The 20,077-nt window shown below is 36.5% G+C and overlaps 1 protein-coding gene across 7 annotated transcripts in view; it reads left to right on the forward strand.

Moving 5' to 3' along the window:
• SPICE1 (spindle and centriole associated protein 1) overlaps positions 1–20,077 on the forward strand; it is a 204,793-nt gene that overhangs the window by 171,744 nt on the left and 12,972 nt on the right. For 6 of the 7 annotated variants that reach the window (XM_059921121.1, XM_059921119.1, XM_059921122.1 and 3 more), the window contains 6 exons: positions 1,500–1,642; positions 1,854–1,991; positions 2,343–2,608; positions 12,910–13,041; positions 16,343–16,484; positions 17,425–17,649. In XM_059921121.1, the coding sequence (XP_059777104.1) occupies positions 1,500–1,642; positions 1,854–1,991; positions 2,343–2,608; positions 12,910–13,041; positions 16,343–16,484; positions 17,425–17,649 (1,046 nt within the window). The remainder of the gene's footprint in view (positions 1–1,499; positions 1,643–1,853; positions 1,992–2,342; positions 2,609–12,909; positions 13,042–16,342; positions 16,485–17,424; positions 17,650–20,077) is intronic. The other variant, XM_059921124.1, reaches the window with a different exon arrangement.

Raw genomic sequence — 20,077 nt, forward strand, 5'->3', positions numbered from 1 at the left:
AGATAAGGTAACATTCACAAGTTCCAGGGATTAGGTTATGGGTGTCTTTTGGAGGGCCATTCTTAAGCCTACCGTAGATAGTATTGTCTTATTTTGTTGTTGTTATTTGATATAACCTAATTCTTAAAAGTATAAACATTAGAGACGGTAATGGGAGTTCAGACTGGTTTGGATTTTCCCAACTTGTACAGAAATCTTATTATGACACTTTTCTTAGGACTTATCCTGAAGGTTGGACTTAGACCTAACTAACACTGTCTTACAGAGGAGTCTTTCTGATGCTTTGATAACTAGCCATAATGTGGATGGACCACATTACAGCCTTTTGTTAACTAAACTTTATAGCAACTAGTGTTCAATGTGCTGTCCACAGGTTGCTTGAAAGCAACTCCTCTAGGTTGAGGTTTGTAGAGCCACTAAATAAGATTTCCCCTTTCCTCTGTCATTGTTGTTGTTGTTTTCCCATAACAGTTTTATTGATTTATAGTTCACATACCATACACTCTACCTATTTAAAACATAATATTCAAAGATCTTTAGATTTTTAGTATATTCATTGAATTGTGCAACCTACAGTCAATTTCAGAACATTTTCATTACCCTCAAAGAAGCCCCATACTCTTTAATAGTCAGATGCCATTTTCTCCCAAACCTTTCAGCCCAATCTAATTTGTTAGATGAATCTGGGTTTTTTTGTTTTTGTTTTTGTTTTAAATCTCTGTAGATTTGCCTATTTGGACATTTCCTCTATATAGAATCATGCAGTATGTGATATTTTGTGTCTGGGGTCAGTCACATGTTTTCAAGTTTTATCCATATTGTAACATGTTAGCACTTCATTCTTTTTATGGCTGAATAGTATTCTTTTGTGTGGATAGAGCACATTTTACTTATCCATTCATCAGCTGGTGGACATTTGGGTTGTTTCCACTTTTAGACCCTCTGCCTCTTTTAAATATTAGTCTAGTTGGGGAATAGACAAAGAAATCAGACAACTGGAGATTGAAAAATCAGCTTTATCAGTGATAAAGATGATTACAGCAAAAGGCTTATCTCTCTCACCCCCTACACTGTAGCTCTTCTTCTCATTCCCTCTCCCCGCCTCCCTGAAACCCAGGGGTAGAGTCTGCTCCAGTCACTTTACTTCAGTGTTGAGCCGAGACTGTGCTCTGAGGACAAGCTCCTTCATAGAAACCATGTACTTTCTCTAGAGGAAGAGAGAGGAGGACGTAACCTATAGCACAAAACTTCAGAAAGGGCAAATCGCTCCTGGTTTAGGAGCCAACATAGCTAGGAAACTGGGAGGGAGATGGAATGATTCCTTCTAACACCAAGAAGAATGGCATTTTAGATTTTTATCTTATAAGTTAAAGCAAAACATATTTCTCTTTGATTATGAATTATTAAAAGTTTCTTCAAATCAAACATGTAAACAGTTGAACAAGTTAAATGATAGTACTTATTAATTCTAATATAGCTTGTTGTCCCATAATTTATAGGTTTCTCCACCAAATAAAGGAAGATAATTCCGAGTTAATTAATAAACTACGGACTGATATTCAGCAGAAAGTAGCAACACAATCACAAATAACAACCTCTTCAGGAACTCCATCATCTCCTTCTCCATCAGGAGAACAAAAAGGTTTGGTTCCTGACTGTATTAGTTCTCCCAGAGTAGTAGCTTACTTTATTATGTTCTTTCTTAAGCACAGTAATCTTTTAAAGGAATGTTACTTGAGTTTTGACTCTCTTAGCCTGGTTGAGTAAATACTCATTGACCTGTCAATTGACATGCTTAAAATTTTGTTGTTGTTGTTCACTTGAGATACTTTTGGAAAAATTCTGCCTTTTAGCTGCTCTGAATGCTACCAATGCTGTTAAGAGAATCCATACGAGGCTTCAACTGGAAGAATCTACTGAGACTCTAGACTCAAGCTCTGTAGTGAGACAAGTGCTGAACTCAAGGAAGCAAAAACAGCTGCTAAATAAAGGTTCAGTCTCTTAATTGACAAAGTGGGTTATTAAACATGTAACTTGACACAGCTATCTTAGTTTCTTAGTGCATGTCTTTTCCCTTAAACTCATCCAGTTGGATTCTACTAAGTAAGAGTTTGTTGAATGGTAGCCAGGCAATGCCTCCTTTTATTCCATGTAACTCTAGAAGGATGGTTCTCATCCATTCATTATAGATAGTGTAAATCTGGTTCAAACAGTATAGATTCTTTATGAGAAAATGATGATAACTTCGATAAAAACCTTTTATAAATTGTGAACAACAGTCAGACGTTTTTCTAGTGTAATTTTTCCCGGTCTTAACATAGAATGACTTCTGTCATTATCAGTGAAAAGAAAACCAGATTCGCGTGCTCCTTCCAAACAGAAGAATAGCGTGTTATCAGCCAGCACAGCCTCCACACACTTACCGAATAGCAGTAACCCCAGCCTAGATGTCCTCAAGCACATGATACACGAAGTGGAGCATGAAATGGAAGAATATGAGCGGTGGACAGGACGCGAGGTCCGGGGGCTCCAGAACAGTCAGGGTCTCACCGGCTTCACCCTGTCGCTCGTGAGCTCCCTCTGCCGCCTGGTTCGCTACCTTAAAGAGGTGAGGTTATTAGAGTCTTCTCTTCTGCCAGACTAATGGCAGAAATGGGTAGGTTTTTCCCCTCTGCACTTGAATTATTGCAATCTCCAAATAAAGTATAGTCAAATTTGAATAGCTTTGTTCAAAATACCTCAGCTTTAGATTATCTGTAGTAAAGGTTTATCCTCTTAATTTTCCCCTACATCCTGATACAGATATATCAGATAAGTGATGTTGATTTTAATATGAGCTTTAGTAAAATATGATTAGTTAGGTAAATCTGCTGTAAATAAAATTATATCTTGTGCTAATACTTAATATTACTGTTTGGCAGTTACAGATTAATTAGAACTACTAAACATGTCCTCATTCTACTGCCTTTCTCTGCTTGCTATTCCCACTTCAGTTCAGTTTGGAGAGTGGTATGCCTGTAATCTGTAGACACAGATTAGGAAAATTCTTCATATTATTTGTATCACTGGTAACTTGGGCTTTGCTTTGGTGTCTGAAGTGGGAGACATTTTATTGTTGTAAAAATAATTTATAAGACAAGCAAGAATTGTATCTTTAATTCATTTGTGAATAATAATCAGTCCTCAGAATGCTGTGGGATTAGAAATGGTTATGTATTATACCTTTTTAAAAAACCTATCTAAACTGTTATTTATTTTTTATATATTTAAATTTGTTAAGCAAATATGACCAAAAACTGTTTAAGGAAATTTTATCATTTAAAAAAAGTTGATTCACCACCCTAATTTACATGTATCAGTTTCTCTGGAGATGTCTTCCTAAATTTGCTTTTTAAAAAATTAATTAATTAAAATGTTTACTTCTGTTTTTTATATATATGTTTTTATTTTTTATGTTGGAGTATATTTGATTTACAATGTTATGTTAGTTTCAGGTGTACAGAAAAGTGATTTAGTTATACATATACATATGTCTATTCTTTTTCAGAGTCTTTTCCCATATAGTTTATTACAGAGTGTTGAGTAGAGTTCCCTGTGCTATACAGTAGGCCCTTGTTGATTATCTATTTTATATATAGTAGTGTGTACATGTTAATCCCAACCTCCTAATTTATCCCTATCCCCCCCCGCCAACCTTTCTCCTTTGGTAACCATAGTTTGTTTTCTAAGTCTGCTAGTCTGTTTCTGTTTTGTAAATAAGTTCATTTGTATTTTTAGATTCCACTATAAGTGCTATCATATGATATTTGTCTTTCTCTGTCTGACTTACTTCACTTAGTATGATAATCTCTAGGTCCATCCATGTTGCTGCAAATGACATTAGTTCATTCTTTTTTTATGGCTGAGTAATAATCCATTGTATATATATACCACATCTTCTTTATCCATTTATCTGTCGATGAACATTTAGGTTGCTTCCATGTCCTGGCTATTGTAAATAGTGCTGCAGTGAACATTGGGTTGCATGTATCTTTTCGAAGTATGGTTTTCTCTGGATATATGCCCAGGAATGGGCTTGCTGGATCATCTGGTGGCTCTATTTTTAGTTTTTTAAAGAACCTCCATACTGTTCTCTGTAGTGGCCATACCAAATTACATTCCCACCAACAGTGTAGGAGGGTTCACTTTTCTCCACACCCTTTACAGTATTTATTGTTTGTAGACTTTTTGATGATGGCCGTTCTGATAAGTGTGAGGTGATACCTCATTATAGTTTTGATTTACATTTCTCTAATAATTAGCGATGTTGAGCATCTTGTGCTTTTTGGCCATCTGTATGTCTTCTTTGGAGAAATGTCTATTTAGGTCTTCTGCCCATTTTCTGATTGGGTTGTTTGTTTTTTTGATATTGACCTGCATGAGCTGTTTATATAATACATTTTGGAGATTAATCCCTTGTTGGTCACATCATTTGCAAATATTTTCTCACATTCAGAGGGTTGTCTTTTTGTTTTGCTTATGGTTTTCTTTGCTGTGCAAAAGCTTTTAAATTTAATTAGATCCCATTTGTTTGTTTTTATTTTCATCACTCTAGGAGATGGATCCAAAGAGATATTGCTGGGATTTATGTCAAATACTGTTCTGCCTATGTTTTCCTCTAAGAGTTTTATAGTATCCGGTCTTACATTTAGGTCTCTAATCGATTTTGAATTTATTTTTGTGTATGCTGTTAGAGAATGTTCTAATTTCATTCTTTTACATGTAGCTGTCCAGTTTTCCCAGCACCACTTATTGAAGAGACTGTCTTTTCTCCACTGTATAATCTTGCTTCCTTTGTCATAGATCGATTGACCATGGGTGTGTGGGTATATTTCTGGGCTTTCTATCCTGTTCCATTGATCTATAAGTCTATCTTTGTGCCAGTACCATACTGTTTTGATTACTGTAGCTTTATAATATAGTCTGAAGTCAGGGAGCCTGATTTCTCAAGCTCCATTTTTCTTTGTCAAGATTGCTTTAGCTATTCAGGGTCTTTTGTGTTTCCATGCAAACTTTAAGATTTTTTTGTTCTAGATCTGCAAAAAATGCCATTGGTAATTTGATAGGGATTGCATTGAATCGGTAGATTACCTTGGGTAGTGTAGTCATTTTGACAATATTGATTCTTCCAACCCAAGAACATGGTATATCTTTTCATCTGTTTGTGTCATCTTCGATTTCTTTCATCAGCATCTTATAGTTTTAGGAGTACAGGTCTTTTGCTTAGGTAGGTTTATTACTAGGTATTTTATTCTTTTTGATATGATAGTAAATGGGATTGTTTCCTTAATTTCTCTTGCTGATTTTTTGTTGTTAGTGTATAGAAGTGCAACAGATTTCTGTGTATTAATTTTGTATTCTGCAACTTTACTGAATTCATTGATTGCTCTAGTAGTTTTCTGGTAGCATCTTTAGGATTTTTTTATGGGCCATGCGAAGAACCATAAATATTACTTACTCTGCAGGCAAAGGGAAATCCTTGACCTGTCCTCAACAAAGGAATGACACAATAGATTAACATACTGAACCTACCCAGGTTCTGCATGGCGGACTCATTGTAGGAGAGCAGAGCTCCACTATTCTTTCCCCACATCATTGCAAGGAATAATGGTTCTGCTTTCTCTGAGAAAAAGCAAGGAGTGAAAAATACCTCCACCTTCATTAGGTCCAGAAGCTCCACCTGGGGAAGAACTTTTCACTAAATGTAATCACTGATTTCCACTGGACTGCTGATGAGATCTTTGTTAAGTGAAACATATTTCCTCAATTCTTACACCTGAACATATCTCCTCTCCCTATTATTTTACCTAGAAGCAATAACAGTGTCCAAAGATATGCAGTTCTAGCAGGAGTGATAGTGCACACGTTCTCAAGCAGGACACCTTTTGGAGTGATTCAGAAATTACAGCCACAGGTCTGTAACAAAGAGAAATGGATATGGCAGCTCTCTGAAAACAATAATGCATCATGCAAGTAAACATTATTACCAGGAGTTGGATACCAAATATGTGTAAACTAGGACAAGCACCTGCACTAAACTTCTGCTTCTCATCACTTGGCCCATTGAGTCTCTATGTGTAAGCAAGTATCAGAAAAAGATGTTTGGCGCTGCCATGACAATAAATCTATCAAAGTTGGAAGCATTGAACTCTGTGAATTATTTCCCAAAATACAAACCTCAAGCTGGAAAGAGTTGTATTCACCTGAGGCATTTCCGTGAAAATAAATTAAATATTACATAAAAGAGACAATGGACATAATCAGTGTCCAGATTGATATAGGATTTTTAGTGACTTTCAGAAGACACTTATGATATGCAAAATTGCATTCTCTTCTTGTTTGTAATTATTATACTGAAATGTATTGAACAAACCCTTTGATGTAAATATTGAAGCAGCTATTTGCTTTTTAACACAGTAGTGCAAGGTCATTTCTCCAAAGTGGGGGGAAAATTAAAACTACATGAGAGAGTAGCTCTGGAATGTCACACTGATGTTAAGGTTACTATTCAGATTAAAATATCAGTTTCAATGACTATGGAAAAAATTGAAAAGCATTTTTCCCATTTAAACTCATCAGACAGATAATACCAAGGTAGGGACATGATTTTCCCCTCGGCTCTGGTTAGTCTCGTATGTAGAAAATGTATGGATAATTTTTCAAGCTTATCAGGGCCTATAGACATACTGACTACATTGTTCTGCAGGGCACAGATCCTACTGGCTTGAAGAGATACTGCAGAAGCCTATCAGCTTGATGAATGTACCTCTCATGTTTTTGTTTGCTGGTTGAGTACATAGATCAAAAAGGTGGCATGTCTTTTTTTTTTTTAACATCTTTATTGGAGTATAATTGCTTTACAATGGTGTGTTAGTTTCTGCTGTATAACAAAGTGAATCAGCTATATGTATACATATATCCCTATATCTCCTCTCTCTTGCATCTCCCTCCCGCCCTCCCTATCCCACCCCTCTAGTTGGACACAAAGCACCGATCTGATCTCCCTGTGCTATGTGGCTGCTTCCCACTAGCTATCTATTTTACATTTGGTAGTGTATATATGTCCATGCCACTCTCTTGTGTTTGTGGTTTTTACAGTTTTTTTCTCGTAGTTGATTTCTAATCTCATAGTGTTGTGGTTAGAAAAGATGCTTGATATGTTTTCCGTTTTCTTAGATTATTGAGGCTTTCTTTATGACCCACTGTGTGATCTATCCTGAAGCATGTTCTGTGTGTACTTGAGAAGAATGTGTATTCTGCTTCTTTCAGGTGGAGTGTTCTATAAATATCAATTAAGTACATTTGGTATAATGTGTAATTTAAGGCCTGTGTTTCCTCATTGACTTTCTGTCTGGATGATCTGTCCACTGATGTAAGTGGAGTGTTAAAGTCCCCCACTCTTATTGTGTTTCTGTAGATTTCTCCTTTTATGGCTGTTAGCATTTGCCTTATATACTGAGGTTCTCCTATGCTGGGTGCATGTATATTTACAATTGTTATATCTTCTTCTTGGATTGATCCCTTGATCATTATGTAGTGTCCTTCTTTGTCTCTGGTAACAGTCTTTATTTTAAAGTCTATTTTGTCTGATATGAATATTGCTACTCCAGCTTTGTTTTAATTTCCATTTGCGTGGAATATCTTTCAGTCTGTATGTGTCCCTAGGTCTGAAGTGGGTCTGTCGTAGACAGTATATATATGGGTCTTGTTTCTGTATCCATTCAGCCAGTCTGTGTCTTTTGGTTGGAGCCTTTAATCCATTTACATTTAAGATAATTACCAATATGTATTTTCTTATAGCCATTTTGTTAATTATTTTGGGATTGTTTTCATAGGTCTTTTTTCTTCCCTTCCTCTTTTGTTCTCTTTTCTTGTGATTTGATTATCTTTAATGTTGTATTTGGATTCCTTTTCCTTTTTTGTCTGTATATCTATTGTAGATTTTTGGTTTGTGGTTATCATGAGGTTTTGATATAGCAGTCTATATATATACAAGATTGTTTTAAGTTGCTGGTCTCTTAATTTCAAATGCATTTCCAATATCCTGCATTTGTACTGTCCTCACGATTGTTGATTTTGATATCATATTTGTGTATGGATGATTTCCTACCTTTACTGTATGTTTGCCTTTACCAGTTAATTTTCCCATTTGCAGTTTTCTCATTTCTTGTCATGGACTTTTCTTTTGCCCCTAGAGAAGTTCCTTTAGCATTTGTTGTAAAGCTGGTTTGATGGTGCTGAATTCTCTTAACTTTTGCTTGTCTGTAAACCTTTTGATTTCTCCATCGAATTGGAATGAGAGCCTTGCTGGGTAGAGTATTCTTGGTTTTTCCCTTTTATCACTTTAAATATATCTTGCCACTCCCTTCTGGCCTCAGAGTTTCTGCTGAAAAATCAGCTGATAACCTTATGAGGATTCCCTTGTATGTTATTTGTTGCTTTTCCCTTGTTGCTTTTAATATTTTCTCTGTCTTTAATTTTTGTCAATTTGATTAACAACTTATTGACCAGAGATGTATTAATACATCTTTTGTTACTTGAATGTTATTGACCAGAGACGTATCAGTACGTTTTTAGAAAGTGATACAATTAATATCACTGTGTGAAGTTGTTAGGGCTTAAAATTGATCAAGGGTTCATTATACAACTTGTGATTGTCATTATCATTCACGTTTTGCTCCATTAGGTTTTTATTCCAACCTTGTGTAAATTATAACGCAAGTTTATTATCGTAAAATCTTCAAAAATTATGCATCATGAAATTTTGAGTGAAGAAGAATTTTTCGGTTAATTTTATGCAGATACTTTCTCTGATTGTCCTAATGACATATATACTAGTGTCTCAGAAGATGATAGTTCTTCATAATATAGTTCTGATTCAGAAGATGTGAATATTAGACCAAGAAAAAGACAAAAAACCTTAGTGATTGATTTTGATACAGAAAGTGAAAATGAAACTCACAGTGCTGGAGAGTGCTTCTTTGCTTGTACAGAAGAGTGGGTTGAAGGCAACATTTCACAAAAATTAGAAGACTTTACGGGTGTGTCAGCTGTAACTATTGAATGTAATAACCCACAAAGTGTTAGTGAAATAGCAGAATTAATTTTTGGTAACGACTTTTTCGAGTTGGTCACTTCTCAAACAAACTTGTATCACCAACAGAATGAAAAATCATATAAAAAGTATGATAAAGCATTAAAATGGGCTGACGTAAGCAATGGTGACATGAAGAAGTTTCTTGGATTAATAGTTTTGATGGAACAAATAAGAAAGTCACACTGGAAAGAATATTGGTCGACTAATCCCTTACTTGAAACACCTATCTTTCCAAAGATTATGACGAGAAGAAGGTTCGAACAAATAATGACATTTCTTCACTTTAATGATAACTTGGAAACTCCACGTCCTGCAGACAGAATTTCAAAAGTTAAATCTCTTTTGGATTATTTTCTACCAAAATTTCAATCGATCTGTTTACCCAAACAAGAGCTATCACTTGAGGAGGCAGTGATAAAGTGGAGAGGACGACTCAGATTCAAAACCTATAATCCCAGAAAACTTACAAAATATGGAATTTTGGTCAGGATGGTTAGCGAAAGTGAAACTGGATACACATGCAGCCTTGAGATTTACACGGGTGAAGGAAAGAAACTGCAAGAAACAATATTATTGGTCCTACAACCTTATCTTGGTTCATGGCACCATATTTACAAAGACAGTTATTACAACTGTGTCCACATCTGAAATATTGTTGAAAAATAAAACCAGAGTTTGTGGGACTATAAGAGAGAATCGTGGTCTATTAAACCAATTAAAGGCGAAATCTAAAAATCTACAGAGGGGAGAAATGACATTCTTACAGAAGAGAGAAGTGATTCTTCTTATATGGAAAGGCAAGAGGCTAGTCCGCATGGTGACAACTATTCATGATGCCTCCATAGCATCTACAGGAAAAGAAGACAGGAGGACTGGCCATCAGATAACTAAGCCCACTTGTATATAGAGTATAATAAATATATGAAAGGAGTTGATCAATCTGATCAAATCTGTCAAACTTCAGTGTCCTCTGGAAAACTCGAAAATGGTATAAGAAACTGGGTTTCTTTTGAGTAATTGTGGTTTATTCAATGTATTTAAAATTTACTGTAGCCTTAATGCACAGAATAAAATGACTTACAAGTAATTTTTATTAGCTAGAGAAGGACCATTCTGGTGAATGTAGTGGGAGTCCTGTACCTGGTCCTTCTTGTGGCGTTTCTAAAAGAGCCCCCTGCAAAGATCCACCTTGTCAACTATCAGGTAAAATAAAAACATATTCTAGAGGAAATAATACCCACAGGACTAAAAAAAAGTGCCGCCAGAAAGTGTAGCATCTGTTCTTTCAGGGGAAAGCGCAGTGAAACACAGTATGTTTGTAATAGATGTTCTGTTCCCCTGCACAGAGGTGCCTGCTATACTGCCTATCACACTCTAACAAAATATTAGAATGCTTTAGTAAGACATGTACAAAGTTTCAAATAAATACATTAAGTGCAAAAAAAAGTTGTCAGTATTTACTCAAATGCGAGTGTTTCCATATTCACTTATATAACAAATTGCCGGCCGCCAGTGTTAGTTTCTGCAAAAATCCCCTGGTCAGTAATGTGTTAATATGTGTCTTGGCATGTTCCTCCTTGGGTTTATCCTGTATGAGACTCTCTGTGCCTCCTGGACTTGGATGACTGTTTCCTTTCCCATGTTAGGGAAGTTTTTGGCTATTATCTCTTCACATATTTTCTCAGGCCCTTTCTGTCTCTCTTCTCCTTCTGGGACTCCTAAAATGCAAATGTTGGTGAGTTTAATGTTGTCCCAGAAGTCTCTTAGGCTGTCCCCATTCTTTTCATTCTTTTTTCTTTATTCTGTTCTGTGGCAGTGATTTCCACCATTCTGTCTTCCAGCTCACTTATCCGTTCTTCTGCCTCATTTATTCTGCTGTGGATTCCTTCTAGTGTATTTTTCATTTCAGTTATTGCATTGTTTATCTCTTTTTGTTTGTTCTTTATATCTTGTAGCCCTTCAACATTCCTTGTATCTTCTCAATCTGTGCATCCATTCTTTTTCCGAGATCTTGGATCATTTTTACTATCATTACTCTGAATTCTTTTTCAGGTAGACTGCCTATCTCCACTTCACTTAGTTGTTCTTCTGGGGTTTTATGTTGTTCCTTTGTCTGAAACATAATCCTCTGTTGTCTCATTTTGTCTAACTTTCTGTGTTTGCAGTCCCACAGGCTGTAGGATTATAGTTTGTCTTGCTTCTCGTGTCTGTCTCCTGGTGGATGAAGCTGATCTAAGAGGCTTGAGCAGGCTTCCTGGTGGGAGGGACTGGTGCTGCCCACTGGTGGGTGGAGCTGGGTCTTGTCTCTCTTGTGGACAGGGCTGTGTCAAGGAGTGTGTTTAGAGGTGGCTGTGGGCTCAGGAAGACTTTAAGCAGCCTGTCTGCTGATGGGTCAGGCTGTGTTCCTGCCCTGTGGGTTGTTTGGCCTGAGGCGTCCCATCACTGGAGCCTTCAGGCTGTTGGGTGGGGCCAGGTCTTGGCATCAAAATGGCAGCCTCCAGGACAGCTCATGCCAATGATTACCCAATACCGCTGCCACCAGTGTCCTTGTCCTTGTCCCCACAGTGAGGCACAGCCGCCCCCACCTTCCCAGGAGACCCTCCAAGACCAGCAGGTAGGTCTGGCACAGGCTCCTCTGCAGTCACTGCTTTTTCCCCTGGGTCCTGGTGTACGCGAGACCTTGTGTGCACACTCCAAGAGTGGTGTTTCTGTTTCCCCCAGTCCTGTGGAGTTCCTGTGATCAAGCCCCCCTGGTTTTCAAAGCCAAATGTTCTGGGGGGGTTCCTCCTCCCAGTGCCAGACCCCCAGACCAGGGAGCCTGACATGGGCCCAGAACTCTCACTCCTGTGGGAGTACTTCTGCAATATAATTATTTTCCAGTTTGTGGGTTGCCCACCCAGCAGGTATGGGATCTGACTGTGTCGTGAATGTGCCCCTCCTACCATCTCGTGAATTCTTATTTGCCTTTGGAAGTAGAAGATCTTTTTTGGTAGGTTCCAGTCCTTTTTTGTCAATGGTTGTTTAGTAGTTAGTTGTGATTTTGGTGTTTTCATGAGAGGAGGTGAGCTCAGGTCCTTCTACTCCACCATCTTGTAGAGATCTATCTAAATTTGCTTTTTAAAGATTTATTATACTGTCAGACTTGTGATAGTCTTAACATTCTTCTACCCGGTAGTTAGGAATCTCTAGGAATGTACTTTTGGCTCTCTGAACGTATTACAGGCTTAGAAGCCTGTACTTTTTAGTTAATCACTTGCTTTACAAAGCTAAATCATTTAAACCTGTTTTTTATTTTTAATTATATTTTAATAAACTTAATTTTTGAATTGGTGATACATTTACATGGTATGAAATTCAAAGATACAGGAGAATATACGATGAAAAACCTAATTCCCACCCCTAACTTCCATTTAACCTGTTTCCTTCCTTGTAGCCAACTATCATTACCAGATACCAGTGTGTCCTTCTGGAGATGGCCTACATACATTCAAGCAACATGTATATGTACTTCCTTCCACTCTCTTCTATAAAAATTGTAGTTGTTTAATTCTATATACCATTCTGTTCATTGTGTTATATTTAAAGAAGGGAAGAGGATAAAGCAGCACATTATAATCAACTATAAACCTTTTAATAAAAATATTTAATTGTCATTACTGTCACATGATATATATTTTGTAAGTATTCTCTTCTTTGACAGCTTTGAGTAGAAACTTTTAGTTTTCAACATGTGATGCTGTGGATGGGAGTTTATTTGACATTTTTTTTTGTAGAGTGAGCTCCAACTGCGTAAAGAAGTAGAGACAAGGCAGCAACTGGAACAAGCATTAGGCGAACATCGAGAGCTGATTGATGCTCTGACAGCTGAAATTCTTCTCCTTAGAGAAGAAACTACTGCTACCCAGGTACTTAGATGAGATCCCAAACTTTTCTGTGTTTAGTAGTATAAAGCATCTTTACGGATGTATGAGATTCTCTTCTTTGCCTTTGACTTAGTTGTGCTGGCATGATTACTTAGTGCTTCTTTATTATCATCAAGAGTAACTTTTATGGAACATTTATTATATTGGAGGTACTATAGTAGAAACTTGGACTACAAATAGTGTAGAATAAGTCTACTATCTTTAAGAAACTTACTATTTATTGGGGAAGACAGAATCTACATTTAAATGATAACTACCAACATTATAATAGTTTATCCAAAACGTGAAATGAGTTATGAAATGAGTTCTGATAACTACTTTTCATTTCAAAACAGCAGAGGATACCCTTTGAGGAACCCTCCTATAACATGCTGCTTAAAGTTGTTTATAGTATCTTCAGTATGTTTATTCATCTTTTTGTTCTCAAATAGTGGTTATTATTACTTTTACTTAACAGCCAAAAGAGATTAGAAAATAAGTAGTTAGTAAACAAGTTATGTTTGTGTCAGTGGACATTAGATATAAGACATGTAATTTTTTTTATTGATATATAGTTCACATACCATTTAACTCACCCTTTTAAAGTGTGCAGTTCAGTGGTTTCTTAGTATATTCATGGAGTTGTGTACCAGCACCATTAGCTAAGTGCAGAGTATTTTCATTAACCCGAAGAGAAACCCCATACTCATTAGCATTCACTCTCCATTCTCTCCTCCCCTCAACCCCTGGTAACCACAAATATACTTTATGTTTTTATAGATTTGCCTAATCTGGATATTTTATATAAGTGGAATCATGCAATATGTGGTGTTTGGTGTCTGGCTTCTTTCACACAGCATAGTGTTTTCAGGATTCATCCATGTTGTCACGTGTATCAGTACTACATTCCTCTTTATTGCCCAATAATATTCTACATATTATATGCTCTACCACATTTTGCTTATCCATTCATCAGTTGAAGGACGTTTGAGTTGTTTCCACTTTTTGTGTGTAATGAATTAATAATGCTGCTATGGACATTCATGTACAAGTATTTGTGTGAACATATATTTTCAGTTCTCTTAGGAAGATAGTACACTTTTAAAGTATACTAATACGTTCAACAAATCTTTATTGAGCACTTACTGTGGGCCTGGAACCATTCTAGGTGCAGGAAATACAGTAGTGAACGAAAAAAAAATCTTGGCCCTCAAGGAGCTTATATTCTAAATAAACACACCCCCCAAATAGTGAAGTATATTGTAAGTTAGATGGTTATTATGTACTATAAAGAAAAATAAAGCAGGTAAGAGGCATAGGAAGTGCCCAAGGTGGGAAGGTATAAATGGGATGGGCCATGTCTGTCTGAGGAGGTGACATTGAGCAAAGGCCTGAAGGAGGTGAGGAAGCGAGCATGCTGATAGCTGAGGGAAGAGCACTCGAGGCAGAGGAACAGAAAGGGTAAAGGTCCTAAGGTGGGAGCATGGCTATTGAGCTCAAAGCCATCAAGGAGACCAGGGTGGCAGGAGTGGGATGTGGGAGAGGGAGCGCAGGAGGAGACAAGAGCAGGGATGCCAGATCACATGGGGCCCTGCAGGCTGAGTGAGGACTTGGGCTTTTGTTCTGAATGAGATGGGAAACCACTGAAGGGTTTTGGATAGAGAAGAGATGTGATCTGACTTAAGTTTTAAGAGAATCACTCTAGGCTGTTGTGTTGAGATTAGATCAGAGATCACTGCCCTAGCTCCATTCAAGCCCTTAGTGCCTCAGGACACTCCTAGACCAAAGAAATACCCAACAGTTCCATTTATTAAGTAGTTAGGTTCAAACAACTTAATAAACATTTATGTCTTTACAGCTTGGGTGCTGTGTGAAAAAAATAATACATGTAAATTGATTGAAAAAGTCTTATTTTTATCATGATTAAATAGCCACAGTTATTTACTAATGGAATATGTATACGTGTTGTTCATGAAGCATTGTACAGCTTCTCATAGATTGGAATCATATTGGACACCATCAATCTTATTTCCTATTCCACAATCATTTTTATGCAGTGTTGCTTTTTAGCACAGCAGCTAATGAAAACTCAGCCTCACGAAGATATGACATCATCAGAAGGAATGTATCTTGACCTGATGTTGAATCTGTAAACACTTTAAGCTAGTAGGCAATGTCCCTCGCATTGGCAGGTGGATTCTTAACCACTGTGCCACCAGGGAAGCCCCTTAATATATTTTGAAGTCAACCAGTAGAATGTGCCAATGGGTAGGATATGGGGTGAAGGGGAAGATGCGAGAGAAGAGTCAGAGTTTTGGCCTGAGCAGTTAGAAGGATGGAGTTGTTATTGATGAGGTGGGGATGTTCAGGAGGAGTTTAGTTTTGTGTATTTTAAGTTTGAAAAGCCTATGTGAGTTCCTGGTGGAGATGCTGAGTAGGCCACTAGATACATGAGTGTGGAATTTGGGAAAAATTTGGGCGGATATAAAAATGTTTAGTATACTTCATTCAGCAGTCCTACTAATAATATTTCTGCCTTCTGACCACATCTGATTTTTATCTAATGTCTGTTCATCTTGGAGATATCTATGTCTGTTTGTGTATATACCATTGGCCCTTGAAAAACACTAGTTTGAACTGTGCTGGTTCACTTATATGTGAATTTTTTTCAATAAATATGTACTACAGTACTACACAGTCTGTGGTTGGTTGAATCCACAGATACAGAACCTCGAATATGGAGGGCCAATTGTAAAGTTATACATGAATTTTCACTGTGCAGAGGGTTGATGCCCCTAATTCCCGTGTTCAAGTGTCAACTGTAATATATATACATATATATATACATATGTGGTGTGTATATGTATATTTATATATATATATATATATATATATATAGTCTCTTAACACTATTTTATATACATTACCATAAATTTTTATAATGCTCATGTTTATCAGTTTAAATGCCTATATAATATTCTGTTGAGTTTCCTCCACTTGATGTATCTCTCGGGGTAGCTCCAGAGTCAGTAGTGTATCATCTATATAAAGAGATTTTGTAAATTGAAAGCCCTATGAAAAGGTTAATTCTTATTGTTGTAGCAGTGTATTTATTAATTAATAATATTCCATGATTTATTAGACCATTCTTCTATCATGGAATTTAAAAAATATTTATGATTATATGTTTTAATGAATGCATTGTTTTAGTATTTGAAAGTCTGAAATGATATAGTTATACATACCTAGGTGATGATTTGTTGTCTGATATGCCAATGATATTATTTTGTTCATTTTTCTCTAGGCAAGACTTCAGCAGTACATGATCACAACAGATGAGCAGCTTATATCACTCACACATGCCATTAAGAACTGTCCTGTGATAAATAACAAAGAAAGTCAGGCATTAGAAAGGGGAGCCACAAGTAGAAATATGGACAGTCCAGGTGAGTGGAATAATCTTATTATCCCAGATTAGGATTAAAATACTTATAGAGAAAACAAAACTGTAAACTTGTACGTAGTTATTGGCTGTTTATGTGTAAACAGCATTAACACTATTACATTTGCCACTGCTACTTCCAGCTAATATTTATTGGATACTTGCTCTATGCCAAGTACTTTCACAGTGTTTTACATGTATTATCTCGTTTAATCCTCATAATATAGCTTTCATTTAATTTTCAAGAGTTCTTCACTCAGTCTTATGAGGTAGGTGTCATTGTTACCCCCATTTTTTAGATGAGAAAACTAAGGCTTAGAGAAAGTGTTGGTAACTTACCAAAGTCACAGAAATAGAAAGTAGAAGAACTAGCTTCCTAGACATGTGGGAATTTAGTACCAGCACCTTTCATTATGGTGCCCCAGGTTCAGAAGAGGAAGAGATGGTCATGGAAAGAAAAAAAAATACTGACTTTCAGAAATTCCTGACTTTGGTTCATTTGTGGTGATGCTTTGAAAACCTTTTTTTCACCTCATGTGCCATCATTATATGCCATAGGCTGAATAGGACATGTAGGATTTTTTACTTCTAAGTAATATTTTGATGAGTGTCTCTGTGTGGAAAGAGTTTTATGTATTTAGGCGCGTTTTCTTAGAAGGGATTCTAAGAAGTGGCTGACTCTAAAATTTAACTTGCATGAGATAAACTCGATGGTGAGGGCAGGTCTTCAAGGGCAGTGCTTTTCCCAAAAACAGCCACTCCTTCCCAGTGCTGGCCCCCCAGGAGCTTTGCCTGTGAGTGACTGCCAAATGAGGATATGGACTAGAAAGTGAAGGCTCCGGAGGCCCCGTGATTTTTCCCCTCTGCGGAAATGCATCTAAGTATAAACACCTGAAATGCGCTCATAATTCCTTTGAGTACTCATAGCCTCTCATCTTCTTCAGAGGGTCCAGCTGTAAATGCTAATGTCTCCGTGCCATTGATGTTCAGAGGGGAAGATGTGGTTGAATTCCCACAGGAAGATTTGCCTGTTAAACTGTCTCAGGTGCCAAACCCTCCAGAAAGCGGGAGTCTGGCCAGCAGTTTTCCAGGGCACGTATGTGAGCCAGCAGTATTGTTAACACCGCCCAGGCAGAAAAGCAACTCAGAATTCTCTCCTTTGCAGGATGGTAAGCAGGCTTCTTCTAAAGCTATAGGGCAGCTGTTTTTTTATGCTTCATATATGTAAAATATTGTGTTCATTTTTCCCTGATAAACAGAATTTTAAAAGATACTGATTACCATACCTAATCTTTAAGCTGAAGGAGGGTCTTTCAGGGTGGTTTATATCATGTGTATTATACCTATGGTGAAATGTGACAGGGAATTTCATTATGTATCTGTTCCATCTGACATTGTAAATATTAATTAAACTCAGATCAAAGGACCAAAGTCCTGAGCAATGAAATGCAGAGTAAGGGGAATCCCATTTGTGTCTATGGTCCAGGGGCACAGGAAGGTGTAAGAAACAAGGGGAGATTGTACTCCGGAGAGTAAGGAAAGTTTAACCAAGGAAATGAAAGCCTATGTATAATTAAAAGTAGCTTTAGAATTACTTTTGCAGCACATATAAAGAGAACTTTGAATAAAATATTAAAAATTTATTATTAATCCTTAGCTCATAGGTTCTTAAAACTTGGAGCCCATGATGTTCCATGGACTCCTTCACTGTTTGGAAAATTATGTTTATTTGTCCACATGTACATTTTTCTGGAGCTGTAGCTTTCATTTCATTTTCAGAAGAGTTCTTCAATCAAAATAACTACCTTAGACGTTCCTCCAAAGTTTTTAGAAAAATGTTATTCAGCCCTGATTTGCATAAATTTTTCTTTCTTTAAAAAGAGTGTTTATATTTTTATGTAGAGGAACAGAAGAATAATTTTTATTGTCATTAGGACATACAGAATTTGTCAGATTTTCTGCACTTCGTTTCCCTTAGAGGACGTGAAAAGACCATAAGAGGTTAAAGAAAATGACAAATCCTTGCTGTTATAAAATTTGTTTTGGCATTTACAATGCAGATGTAGAGTTTGTCAGATCTGTGTGGTGCAGGGGGACAGCACTAGGCTGAGGGTTAAAAGTGCTGGAGTCTTGGCCTGCCGGTCCAGTGACTAGCTGTGCGTCATGGGGCTAAGATACCTCTCCTGGACTTTAGTTTTCCTGTCTCTCAAATGAGAGTCTTTTCCTTTATCTTTAATGTCCTTCCAGCTCTACAGTTCTGTGATTTGATATTTCCTCTTTAGAGGTCTAGTAAGTATTATTAACATTGGCTAGATTTATGAAATATAATTTCAATTCTGATTTCTGTTCAAGTTAGCTTTTCATTCCTTAAAGTAATTTTTCAAATGTTTGCATGTTATTAATGGTCTTGCCTAATGACTTCTTATGAGATATTGAAAATTATTTTTCATTGGTGATAATAAGTTAGCTTGAAATCCTTTTAAAGAAATAATTATAATAAATATTTTTACTCTGCAAATATATTAACTGTTCGTTAAAGCAAATTATTCAGCAATTCAGGATTGCTCTAGACAACATTTTGTTAGCATCTTCAGCAGGTTCTGCATTGAAAATAACACTGCACATTTCTTTTACAGTGTGCAGGTAGGACTACCTTGGAATATGTATTCTGAATTGGTGAAGTTTTATTAGCATACTTTTCAGCATTTTCTTTGGAATGCTCACATGTAAAGAGTTGTTCAGTTAAACTGAACATGCAGACAGAGATGAGAGGTACATAGGGTACATCATCAGTGTTCAGTTATGCTCTAGAACAACTGTTCAATAGAACTTTCTGTGATGATAAAAAATGTTCTATATCTCCCCCATTTAATATGGTAGCCACTATTAGCCTTATGGGACTGCTGAGAACCTGAAATGTAGCTACTGTGACTGATGGAACTGAATTTTAAATTTTATTTAATTTTAATTAAAGTTTGAATATGAATAGTCACATATAACCAGAGGCTACCATATTGGACAGTGTTGTTCTAAAATTTCCCATCATAAATACTTTCCTTTAGCTACTAATCAATTTCTACTTTCTTTTTTAACCATGCTTCTTGAAAGAATGGTATACATATGCTGTTTTCACTTTCTTATCTCCCATTCACTTTTTAAAGTATTAATTTAATTCATATTTGCAGGTGGTTAAAAAAAGCACATAGAAGGGTCTCCTCCTCCACCTCTAGGCCTACCTCAAGAGGCAGTTATTTTTATCCCAGTTTGATTTCTGTTTATCTGATGGTGGTCTTAATAATTAACATAAAATATTTTTACATCTCTTTTCTTGAAATATCAACTTTATACAATCATTCTAGACTCTCTCTTATTAAAGAAGAGGGTTTAATTCATCTTAACACCTGCCTCTCTTCTCTATCTAATTTGGATAATTATATTTTTATTTTTAATTCTTCTGTTGCAGAACTTTATGACTTTAAATGCTTTCTATTTCTTTTTCATTAATTTCAGGTAGTATCTATTAGCTTTCTGCTATGAGAGGAGAACACTAACTCCCCTCCCTTCCTACTTCCTCTCCTTTGTTTCCACCTCCCATCT

This window comes from Balaenoptera ricei, chromosome 4, assembly GCF_028023285.1.
Source record: "Balaenoptera ricei isolate mBalRic1 chromosome 4, mBalRic1.hap2, whole genome shotgun sequence".
Lineage (NCBI taxonomy): Eukaryota > Metazoa > Chordata > Mammalia > Artiodactyla > Balaenopteridae > Balaenoptera > Balaenoptera ricei.